The 12,867-nt window shown below is 44.1% G+C and overlaps 1 protein-coding gene across 4 annotated transcripts in view; it reads right to left on the bottom strand.

Moving 5' to 3' along the window:
- LOC149342839 (neurobeachin-like protein 1) overlaps positions 1–12,867 on the bottom strand; it is a 91,137-nt gene that overhangs the window by 18,493 nt on the left and 59,777 nt on the right. For all 4 annotated transcript variants that reach the window (XM_089545336.1, XM_089545338.1, XM_089545339.1 and 1 more), the window contains 8 exons: positions 12,567–12,691; positions 9,261–9,384; positions 7,931–8,082; positions 6,823–6,956; positions 5,050–5,256; positions 3,873–3,997; positions 1,423–1,563; positions 261–391 (listed from right to left, as the gene is read on the bottom strand). In XM_089545336.1, coding sequence (XP_089401462.1) covers positions 261–391; positions 1,423–1,563; positions 3,873–3,997; positions 5,050–5,256; positions 6,823–6,956; positions 7,931–8,082; positions 9,261–9,384; positions 12,567–12,691 — 1,139 coding nt within the window. The remainder of the gene's footprint in view (positions 1–260; positions 392–1,422; positions 1,564–3,872; positions 3,998–5,049; positions 5,257–6,822; positions 6,957–7,930; positions 8,083–9,260; positions 9,385–12,566; positions 12,692–12,867) is intronic.

Raw genomic sequence — 12,867 nt, 5'->3', positions numbered from 1 at the left:
TAAGTACACATGAGCATGTGATGAGCAGTAAAGAGAATTTTTGGACACTGTGATAAACAATACGTTCAGTCAAAATTTAAAATTCCCAAATGTATTCTTTTAATAGGTCTTATACTAATCCCGACATATGTAAATCATGCAAGCAAAGATTGCTGTGGCTATCAACAGAGCGTCTGAAAAGATCACACAGTACTTTAAAGCAGCAGCTCTTTCCAAGCAAGAAGCTGACACAAAATAGGGACAAAGTGCAAGGCAGGTACCATTCATGTTTGTCAAGAATTCCGGCAGGTAGAAGAACTCTGGTATCAGCTCTTTGACATCATTGGGACTTTCCATCAGCATCTTCCAAGTGCCCTCGAAGGAGTGGAATTGTCGGTCGGCCACATCAAACCTGACAAAAAAAAAAAAAGGAACATGCAGAAGCCTCCATTGATCATTCTTTAAAACCTTTGTCATGATCGCCTATCACAACACTCTGGGAAGAAATATAACCCAAGCTTGCTGCACAGAAGGGTCATAGAGTTAAGGTCAGAGAATTGGTGCAAAGGCCAGGGCAGGACATGCACTAACATTAGAAATACATAAACACTTTCTTCAATTCCTGCAAGGTTTGCAAAAGCTAGGCACCAACACTTGTTAGGGTATATCCCAAACCCTTGTGTTTAAGTTACCTTTAATCACAAGAAACATGACTGAGCAGTTCATTGCCTGATGCTTACTGCTACTGTGGATGTCTTCAAGCAGGTCTGCTTACTCTAAAGCTGGGGAATTAAGTGACTGCACAACTATATTGTATATTTGTCTCAATGCACCCCATGATAAGGCTGCCCAATGCAGAAAGTCTAAACTGTATTCCATAAATGTATGGCGCAAACAGCCTCAACCAAGCCCTAGTTTCAGCTGGCCAATGCTTTATATCCAATGCCAATGCCCTATATCCACTATGCCCCATACACCACTATGCCCTGTACTCCATGACACCTCATACTCCGCTATGTCCCATGCACGCCACTACAAACAATTCCCTGCATCAGTGAACTACCACTCACACTGGAAACCACATGTATACCAGACCCAGTAAATGACAGTACTATACATATTAGCAAAAACCTACGATGCTCGCCCAGATCACCTGACTATAGCTCAAAAGAGCTTGACCTCACGTGCATACATATATAAGCATGCCTTAACTTCAAACTTCATAAGATTATGCTGAGGAATGAACCTGTAACACTCAGTTGATCACTGCCATGGTATCCCTAGCAAATGAATGTCCACTTTTAGTTTCAGCGCCTTAGATGCAAAGCGCATACACACAGTCAAGCCTGATCACCAGAAAAGGCAAATGATAGCACACCCTGTGCTAGAAGCCAGCCACGGGGTGTACTCTTGACAGCTATGCATCCCCTCAAGAAGCCTCACCTGCCGCTCTGCAGTTCGATGTGCAGAGAGGTGAAGGGTTCCATGCGCACCAAGTAATGCAGGACGCCAGCTGAGTTGGAGTAGTGTGTGCCATAGTGGAACTTCTCCACTGTTCCTGTGATGTCCACGAAACTGTCGTACCTGGTAGCAGTGCAGTAAGAAACAGCTTCTTCTAAGCCCTGGCTACAGGCTCATTTATGAGTCTCACAAGGCTAACAGGGATACAAATACAAACTATTCACTCAAACCACCAAGTCAGTCATGATTTAGGCTCAAGGCACATTAAAGATGCTAAGGACAGTCAACGGGTGCACAAAACAGGTACTCAAATACAACTCGACTGGCTTAAACAAGAGCACAAAATTTTTGTGTACTATAAAGCTAACGAAGATTTTATTCAAGTAAAAGTTATCCAGGAATGGACTATCTCTGAATGAAGTTTTTAAGAGAACGAAGTTTCAGAAACCTGTACACTTTTTTGCCGATTTTTTTTAACATTTTAGAACGCAAAATTTAGGTTTCATATTGCACATGGTATCCGATGGTCAAATAATGCTCAATGCAAAATTTGTGATGCTCCGATAGTTCCACATGGTAGGAAAGCAGTTTACCTACAGCATAGGCAACAAAGCAAAGCTATTTACAAGAACAGTGGGATCAAGGACAGTGATTAAAAGAGGAGTGCAGCACAAATAAATTTACTTCTAAAGCTACATGCCTTTCACTGTGCACACATAGCTGACACTTTTCTTACATGCTACCATCAGATCAACTTGTATATTATATTTGGGCTTGTATACCTTTAGGTTTGTATTACGTGCATGCACAATACTAACGCTGTCAAAGTTTCAGTGTGTGGGACTCCAATTGTTCGTTCAATCAAACAATGATGTTTGAGATTCAATAAAAAAAAAACTGATTGTTTTTCAGAACCCACCTAAATTTATTGTGAAGTCAAGCACATTAAGAGTTATCTAATGAAATATCTAATGAAAAACACAGCAAGAAAAGACTGCTCCCAATGTGCAAAATACATAAAAAAGATGATATGTCAGTTGCACACAGCAAGACACAATCAGCTGGTGAATTGCACAAGGAACAGTTTACGGACAGCCTTCTTTTGATGTCACACTGTTATCGCTACCAAAGAAAGCAGACAATTCCAGCAATATCAAATGCGGCACCTAATTAAAATTTCCAGCCAAAAAAAAAATACACTACATTCAATGTGCCAGATCTTACTGGCTTCATTTATAAACATTAAAATAGTTCAAGCGGGCACATATTTCCTTCTAGATATCAGAATAACTCAATAAATATAACTGACTGCACGTAATACATGCATCAAGTTTATGTACGAAAGTACCTATACTGGTGTTCTCTGTCTGTGCATGCCAGTTCTTCGGTTGCTACGCAGTTGAAAGTCGGGATATATTATGAATACACATTCAATTGCTGATCTTGAAAACACGTAAAAGACATACAGTAGGCCCCCGCTATAGTAAACTCAGTTATAGTAAAAACTTGGATATAGTAAAGTGAAGCTGCAGTTCCATATCGCCTTCTGTACATGACTGTACATTCTTTCTGGTATATTAAAGATTTTTTTCGAAGAAACATCTACAGTAAACAGCATCTGGCCGTGGTAATGTACTTCCAGAGGAATGATGACATCGCGGCGCATGCGTAAGTCCAGGATCACGAGGCAAATGGATATCGCATGCGCTTGTTCACATGGCTTCACCACCAAGCTCGACAGCCGCGAGATGAAGCTACCTTTTCGAGGACCTTGAGGCCGTGAGGCAAAGCACACAGCAAGCATGGAAATACTAGTAAAGTTGGTATGAACGTGGAAAGAAGGCGGCACAGGTCACTGAGAAAGGAAAGCCAGTAAAAGTGTGGTGAGGGGTACAAAAGGGAAGAAAACTGCGTGCGTTCATAGCACAGCAGCGAAGCACAGGGAAGCAGCGGCAAGAAGTGGAGGCGCAGCGGATCCGAGTAAGTGGTTTTTCCGCGCTTGACTTTTAACTACTGCTTCTTAAATGACACTAAAGCCACAGAAGATGATGCCATGACCATGGAAAACTTTGGTTTTCACATACAATCAAACTCGCTTCATTTTTGCAGCCATTTTGTATTCATATAAATGCAGTACTTCCACGAGACGTAAATGATGTTGAAAGCGTGGTAACGTGTGATAACTGACAGTAAATAATTATCACATAAAGGGATGATAAGAGCACGACGTAAGGTATTTCTGAGTGCTTGTTTTATAAACCAGCATTTCTTCGTGCTTAGTAAGCAGCCAGAGAGCATAGCCAGAGCCATGCCATCACTAACAACTGATACAGTAAAGATTTTTGCTGGTTTGGGCTACTTTACTAAAGAGGGGTTCTAGTAGTATGCTACCTGTCAGGAACAGAACAACAATAATGCTGAAAGAGACTTACTTGGCCTTAACTTCCTCAATGTTCTTTGGGTTGATTATGCCAATGGGACGAGACAGCTCCCGGTAAATGGCAGGGTCTTCAAAGTCCAGCTTGGGAGAAGTGTAGTCCGCCAGTATCCAGGGGAACTGGAATGAAATGGTGAGTGGTTTGTCTCAGTGCGCAATGGTGTACCTCCGTCATATATTCTCCAGCTTGGCTTGCAAGCAGCAAGCCATTGTGGTTTCATTTGCCTTTGTTGGGATTAGTGGTGTTATCTTTGACATTTGATGGTTTAATTCAAAACCACTAAAATGAAAACCAGCATTCAACTGCATTTAGCAAAAATATAAAAATGTCTTCCTCCATAAAACTGTTCGCAGCCCTCGCACAAACAGTTTTGCAAAACTGAAAACATAGCAGGCACATTACAAGCTTGAAGCATATGCCAAAACGTGTGATTCCCGTGAAACTGTGCCGTTTTCTTCCATTCCTCCCTGACCACAACATCCTGAGTGAACAATTTCCACACCTCACCAGTCTGTTAACCCTTTCAGGCGCTTTGTACACAATTGCGTAAGCAGCAAACTTACAGCTTTTTCGGAGAAACTGGAGCACTTAACAGTGATTTCATTATTTCAGCCAAATTGAGCACCCTTCTCGTAGCAAATAAGTTACTTTTTGTACCATGTAGCGAATGCAGTAAATAGTATTTCACATAAGAGTGAGCTAGGTAGCACTTTGTCAGCCATTTTTGTGCAGACAGATTTTGCCGCGAGTGAAAACATCGGCTGTTTTTGCTCAATTTCGAGCGTAATGTGAATCTTCAAAACACAAAGTGATTCCACGATCCCTAGGGTGCTTACCTGACACACGCGAACATTTCGATGTTACCATTTCTAACAAATCTGACATTTGGTACCGAATTCTCCACGTCGTTGTAAAAACTTACCTGCTGGCCTTTCACGTACGAAAACTGACAAATTCCCTTTCTTGAGGCCTGAATATACTACTTAGGTGAAAAAATAATTGATCTGAGTCAAAACAAAAAATGGCGCCTGAAAGGGTTAAAGTGAACAACCAGTGTACCGAAAAAGGTGTTATGCTCTGCGGTATCACTCCAATGACTTCAACACATAGCCGAGAAGTCATGAAGATTGACAAACAAAACAGACTCTTGGCTCATGCTTGCTGAACTTACCACAGGGTACTGACTGAGGTCGTTGTAGGTACGTCCTGCAATGGTGTTGAGGTGCATGAGGTACTCAAAGTTGGAGATCTCCCGGTTCACCCAGCGCTGGGTAAGGCCCGATGCCCGCAGAAGCTCAGCTGGGGAGCGGGTGCCAGACGAGTAGAGAAGGTTGGGTGGATGCAGAGCCACAACCCGACCAAATATTTTGTTCCGCGTCTGCATAGCAATCACACAGGGACCATAAGCTGTCAGCAGCTTTGGCAGTCTCAGGAGCACTTCCCACTGGAGGTCCCGTTCACCAGCGTATTCAATGTGTTCAAGTGAGCTTTCATACACAACTACAGCAACCATAGTGCTCATGTTCATTACAGAATGCAAGTACACATGCTGCTCTCCCATGGCTGCCGCCACACAGTTGTGTGCTTGGGGGCTCCACAAACTAAGGCTGAGTACTGTTCAAGTACTGCGAAAAATATTTACAAAAAAAGTACAAATACCAAAGAAAATATTTACTCCACCTTTTCTCCACCAGCAAACTAGCTAAGCAAAATGAAAGCTTTTAAGAATATGGCCACAACATGCGATCTTCTCTAGCAGTATTTCTGAAATCGATTCAACAAATTTGGGATCATGCATGGGAACCAACAGACAAAAATGATACAGAAGAGAAAAAAAAAATGAGCTAACAGCTCCAAACGAGTAACATCAATATGCTTACTTTTCCATAAGAGTAGAAAGGAATTCCTCACAAGTATTTCTGCCCATCCCTTTAAAGGGGCACTGCAACATTAATAAAGCATGAGACCTTTAATGTTTACTATACGCAAAGTATGATACATTGTGATGCCCGAGTGCCCAAACAGATTGCTGAAACAGTAAAAGGCAATAATTTAATCTTCTCCAGAAATGTTAATTTCGAGCCGATGGTGTCGAAACGGAGCAGCGATTCGCGGCAACGGAAATGAGGTGGCAGCCAGACTGGGCGTTGTCTTTCTGATTGGCTGGGTGTCCAGTTTGAGCCAACTTGCTTTGTACTTGGGAAATGGAACCAAGGTATGATGTCTCTTTTCACATGCAACACAGCTTTTCACATGCAAAAAAAACTGAAAAGCAGCAGTGAAAGCGAACGAAACTTAATGCTTCATAAGAACAGCCCTAAGGGCAACACTTTCCATTTCTCTTCAAACATTTGTGGAGGTAAGCGCTGTTGAAACTGCACCGAGATGGCGAGAAGAGACACTTTGCCCAAAAATGTGAAGAAAAAAGCCAGACAGGAGGCAAGGTTGCGGGCAGAGGATCAGTGTTAGCTTTCCAATCCTGCCAACAAAGAAACATTGGGAGCTTTCCATGTCATCTCTGCCTACCCCTGCCCTGACTATCGCACGTACGCGATGGGGCGACACCATCAAAATGCGCAGCTCTGTGGGCTGCCCTTGCGAAGCAACTATTGTATGCAAGCTACCGCTACCCATGCACAAGATGTGGTTCTGATTGGTAGTGCCCAATACCAGTGCTGGGCGAGTGAAACGTAATTTCATCTGATCTTTTTATTTTTAATTTTCTAAGTGAAATGGCTTTTGTTCCCATGCTCCAATTTCAATCACTCTTTTTGTACCAGTCTCTGGAATACATAAGTAATTGATTTAGCGTGATGAAATCATTGTGGTGCCCGTTTAAGTACAAACATCTGAAACCGTGTGTAAAAATTTCTGACATTTCTAGAGATGGAAAATTATTGCCAGCATGCCACAAGAAAACTTGATTAAATTTGCCACTACTGACCTTTGTTGTGAAGTTAAGGAAAAAGTTGGTCTGATCAACGAGAAAGAACTCCAGGGCAGAGCGGCGCAGGTTGTAGCGTCTCAAGTGGACTTCTCGCAGCATATGAAGAGGATATGTGAAGTCGTGCCTTTCACCTGCAGAGAACAGTTTTCACTACTTCAGTATCGATAATGACAGCCACTTTGTGTCGGTTCCATGGAACAAGACTGCAAGCACTTGTGAGTCACAGCTACAGTGGGCAACTCTGCAAAGTCTTTAGCAATGTTACCTAGCAAATGAAATGTGTGGCCTTGCTCCAATTAGAGATGCACTGCAGCTTGAGCATAATGTATGATATATGCTACCACATCGGTGGTCGGTCCCTGAGATGGATTAGAGTTTGCAACCACCATGAGCAGAGGCTTATATAGTAAAAAATAAAAAGGGAGGGGGGGGGGGGGGGGGGGGGGGGCTCTAGTGGCTTGAGGAAGTTTATATTTTTAAATAGAGGCACATACAAACTGCATGTGAAATCACCAAAACGTAAGTGGGGGCTCTGCCAAATGCAGGTACAAAATTGTGTACAAAATGGTGCAAAGCTACGCCAGGGATCAGGAATTAAAGCAGAACATTTCTGCCAGTCCACCTTTCCAATAATAGCAGTAAACTGGCCACATTACGTTGTAGCTCTGCAATGCATTTTTCTGAGCAATCACTTAGCTGCTTCTCTGCAGCGTTTCACACTGCAGTCTTTCCATAGCCTCTTGTGTGGCCTAGTCTGAAACTTTTACAAGGTTGATTAGCACCAACACCAAATGAAGAATTAATGATGACACAGCAAGCTCACAACAAAAGTATAATAAGAGAAAATACAGACAACAGGATACGGATAGGTGTATGTCCTGTTCCGCATAACAACCTCTAGCAACTGCACGGAGCACAAGGGCACATGCAGGACATAAAACAAAGCTGCACAAACTACAGGCACCAAAGCTGTTAGCTGCACTGTTAGCTGTCTATGCAAATTTGCAGGTGCTGCATTAATAGCTGTTTCTCACCATTCCTCCAAAATTCTAAACAACCAAGTATAACCAAAACTACATAATCATAATCAGCCTGTGGCCGTTACCTTCTTCTCTGACTGGTGAAAGGTCAATGAAGTAGATCTGAGTGGCAGTGACCTCAAAGCGGCCCTTCACGACTTTCATCAGCGTCACCAGTTCACAGTCTTCCTCAATGACAGGCTTCTTCTTATCAATGGTGCCATCTGGATTCTCCAAGCTGAAAGATATAGAAGCTTTTTGTTAAGGAAAAAAAGGTGCCCTGAAGTATTTTATCAGTACTTATCATTCTTGGAAACAGCATAAAAAAATATGATGAACCTCCCTTCCCCCAACAGATGTTCAGGCAGAGGGAGGAGACAGCCGCAGGGCCCTCAGAACATTCATAGCATGGGAACAATCACAAATGCTGCTCTTACTCGAAGAAAAAAAGGCAAGCAACGATGTACATTTTTATTTTTGCGTGCACTTCTCAGCTACTAACTACGTTTCTCGGCTAGTACCTTTTTTTTCTGCCGCGGTCCCGTGAAAAATGTAACAGCAGGGTTCTAGGGTAACACAGACCATATCACCCCTACACCAAGTCATTATGAAACAAACATATAACAAAAATCATTAATGAACCATAAACTTTGCTGAGAAGCACCTGACAGTCTGCAAACCGGCTGCTGTGCTATGTCATCTTTCAGTAAAGAATAGCAATTTATTTTATTTCTTTAGAGCATACTGTTGGCCTCACAGAGGCTGTTACCAGAGGGGGCGAAACTGGCATGCATTATAAATACAGCAACAATATGTCAGCAGCATATCAGCAGCAATCATGCTTCAGCAGCTACATTAGCCATTTAGATTACCTAGTGCAGGTTGTTAAAACAGAAGGTTTAATCTGTCATAACATTTTGTAGGCTTTTAATGAAAGTCATGATGCATCAAGCATCAGTGTTTGCACTTCATATCGGAAGACAAATTGGCCAAATCTGTGTTTTATATTCCAGATGAATGTCCCTAAACCGCCCTAAAGAGACCCTTGCTTTTCTTGTTTCTCGAACTCACAAGATTAAAGGGGACCAGATTGATTAAAAAGGGCTTTACAGAGCTTGACCTATCAACTCTGCACTCACGTGTGCAGAAGGGTTCGGTGTGCTACAGACGAGCTTTCTTTCTTTAAAATGCTGTTTTTTTGCAATGAAGTACTTATATTCTAATATAAAGTTAACACTTAATAATTATTTTTCCATTCCCTTGCCCTCCTGAGAAAGATCCTTGTAGCACATGCGATTACAGCCTCACAAACACGTGAAGGAGTAAGTAGTTTGCAATCTAATCTAAACAGTGACCAGTCAAGAGAAACAGGCCACAAATCTGCAGCACTAACAAGCCTATAACCAAAAGACTCACTCCTGCACTTGTCCTTGAAGAGCTTGGATGTCTTCTTCAGCCACAATGTCTTCCTTTTGCAGCATGGCTCTAGCCTCAGCCGAGATGGGAGGAAGCCAGCTCGTGCTCTGGTTTGTCAGGATACCTGCCAAGAGTGTGACAGCATTTAAAAGCACATTAACAACCAAAGCAGCAAATTCGATGTTTAGGCACAGTGTGTAAAGGACAAAAATGGCTGAGGCTTAGCTAAGGTTAAGCCTTGTCAGATGCGAAGCATATTGATGGCTAGGCTTGGTAATACATGGCTTTCCTTGGTTGAATACTTGGTCATTTTAATACAACCACTAGAAGCCTTCGTCGTGGGGGAAGACAACGGCATGGCTACAGCGGAACGCCGACTAACCCCGAGACGCGCGTTGGGTGAGCGCCTGGATTGCCACGGAAGCCGCGTCCGCCTGCCCGGTGGAGCGAGCGTTTCACCTGCACCGAGTGTGAACGCGCGTTCGAAATGCGCGGGAATGCCGCTCGAGGACATTCCGGTGTCTGTGCGATGGCATCGTTCTCCCTCTCCCAGCGCGTGACAGCGATCTGTCGTGACGTCATCGTGTCACGTGGTTGGTCGCGTACAGCTCCGAGCAACGGCGCGAGGTGGGGGACCTGTTTCTCATCTGTCATGACGTCATCGTGTCACGTGGTGTGACGTCATCGTGTCACGTGGTTGGTCGCGTACAGCTCCGAGCGACGGCGCGAGGTGGGGGACCTGTTTCTCATCTGTCATGACGTCATCGTGTCACGTGGCGTGACGTCATCGTGTCACGTGGTTGGTCGCGTACAGCTCCGAGCGACGGCGCGAGGTGGGGGACCTGTTTCTCACCTGTCATGACGTCATCGTGTCACGTGGCGTGACGTCATCGTGTCACGTGGTTGGTTGCGTACAGCTCCGAGCAACGGCGCGAGGTGGGGGACCTGTTTCTCATCTGTCATGACGTCATCGTGTCACGTGGTGTGACGTCATCGTGTCACGTGGTTGGTCGCGTACAGCTCCGAGCGACGGCGCGAGGTGGGGGACCTGTTTCTCATCTGTCATGACGTCATCGTGTCACGTGGCGTGACGTCATCGTGTCACGTGGTTGGTCGCGTACAGCTCCGAGCGACGGCGCGAGGTGGGGGACCTGTTTCTCACCTGTCATGACGTCATCGTGTCACGTGGTTGGTTGCGTACAGCTCCGAGCAACGGCGCGAGGTGGGGGACCTGTTTCTCATCTGTCATGACGTCATCGTGTCACGTGGTGTGACGTCATCGTGTCACGTGGTTGGTCGCGTACAGCTCCGAGCGACGGCGCGAGGTGGGGGACCTGTTTCTCATCTGTCATGACGTCACCGTGTCACGTGGCGTGACGTCATCGTGTCACGTGGTTGGTCGCGTACAGCTCCGAGCGACGGCGCGAGGTGGGGGACCTGTTTCTCATCTGTCATGACGTCATCGTGTCACGTGGTTGGTCGCGTACAGCTCCGAGCGACGGCGCGAGGTGGGGGACCTGTTTCTCATCTGTCATGACGTCATCGTGTCACGTGGTGTGACGTCATCGTGTCACGTGGTTGGTCGCGTACAGCTCCGAGCAACGGCGCGAGGTGGGGGACCTGTTTCTCATCTGTCATGACGTCATCGTGTCACGTGGTGTGACGTCATCGTGTCACGTGGTTGGTCGCGTACAGCTCCGAGCGACGGCGCGAGGTGGGGGACCTGTTTCTCATCTGTCATGACGTCATCGTGTCACGTGGTTGGACGCGTACAGCCACGGTGACGGCGTGGGGCATAGCTCTAGCAATATGCTTCGCATAATATAGTATAGAGCAGTTGTTGACTGACTTTATGGATGTCAAAAAATTCGGACATCTTGACTATTCATACACCTCACCACAAGTTATTGGAGAGATGCATGTTTTTAGGCTGCTGGGTTTTCCTGTCTTTTCTTTCCCCATCTCCTACACTTCCAAAAAATTGTTTTGGCAGCTGCAAGGATGTACTTAATGTTGCAAAATGCAAATTAAATGCACCAGCAGCCAGTTATCACACTAAACGTCATTTCAACAGAACCAAGAATGTTTCGATCCTCATTTAAATACAACAATTAATGTTAGAAGATTTACGATGTTGAGTAGCAGCAACAATGCATACCATTCATGTCTCCACAAAGGCATCCGCATCAACAGATAAGGCGACTTGTGAAAATATGTTTGCCAATATACCTATTAATCTATAGGTCTAAATATCAAAATGCAGTATACTAACTACACAACAAAAAGGGACCATTTTCTTAATAAGTAGGGAAGTACAAGCAGAACACACACAGACAAAAGTCACTCAGTTGTTCCAGTTTAGCAGTAAGTCATAAGAAGTCCCTATAAAAGGTATTTAAAAAAAACATTTCGCTAACACCTTGGCCCCTAATTTTGTCTCCGAGGCTAGAATTTCTGGGGAAAATAACAAATATGCACTCACAGTTACCTCTTACCAAAGTGTACCATAATATATTTTGCCCTTTGTAAGCATTGAAGAATTTTGCACACTGTAGCAATCACTAAAAGCATACTGGCCCAAACTAAATGGAATAGAAACACCAAACTTTAGTTGTGTGTTCGCTCTTTGGAATGATGCCCAAGACAAAAGTAAACAAGGAATACCATGTGGAATTCACCTAAGCCTGGTAAACAACTTATAGTTCAATTTTATCTCGTATGTGGTTACGGTTTCGGTTTCAACAGCCGAGAAGTGGCTATGATAGCCCAGACGAGGTGAGACAACATTGAGGTCATGTGAGGCATACAAGAACTGCAATAAAATTGCTTCTTTAAAGTTTTCATTCCCTCCTGCTTTACACCTGCCAGCTCCAAGAGCTGGAATGACAACAAATGAACAAACTACTATTACATAACAAATTTGGTAAGCTTCACATGAGCCACAATGTCTAGGCTCATCTGTGATGTCACAGTCATCATTCAGTAGCTGCAACCAAAACCCAAATTGAGAGAAAAAACTGAATTAACTGATCTAGTAAGTGCAGGCAAATTTCACGTGGTGATCTGTGCATACCAATGTCTAACGCATCATTTCAAAGAAAAAAACGTGCAACCAAAAATTTAGTGTCCCTAACTTTTAAAGAGACAGAAAGAGTAAAGTTTAATGACAGAAAGGGTGGAGAGGTCAGTTTCCTAACCTCTAAAGGAAAACTACGATGCCTGTGCACCTCCGCAAGCCTTCCTGTAACGCATATTACTTAGTGGTTCAATGAACATGAAGTCAAATGACTGTGTAAGTGCCCAAACCTTGATTATCCCTGAGACAGCTGGCTTGGTAATGACTGTCAAAGTTGTGGTTCAAAGTCAGCTTGAGCCTCATCCTGGCGAAGTTCTCCTGCTGCGACAGTTTCCAGTAAAGTGGCTTGTTGATACTAGAGATGAAAAAAGTAACAGTAGACATGACATACGGCGGTGGAGAATTGACAAAGTCATCTCACTGCTAGCATGCGGAATGGAAAAAAAATTGACCAGGTCTCTCTTTGTCAATATCAACGTCAAAGCTAGTAACCTGCGCAGCTTTTACAGACTGCATGCAGCCTACAACGCA

Source organism: Amblyomma mixtum, chromosome 5, assembly GCF_055824585.1.
Source record: "Amblyomma mixtum isolate Tamu chromosome 5, ASM5582458v1, whole genome shotgun sequence".
NCBI classification, from domain to species: domain Eukaryota; kingdom Metazoa; phylum Arthropoda; class Arachnida; order Ixodida; family Ixodidae; genus Amblyomma; species Amblyomma mixtum.
Note: the sequence above shows the minus strand (reverse complement) of the source record. Positions and strands in the feature narration are given on the sequence as shown.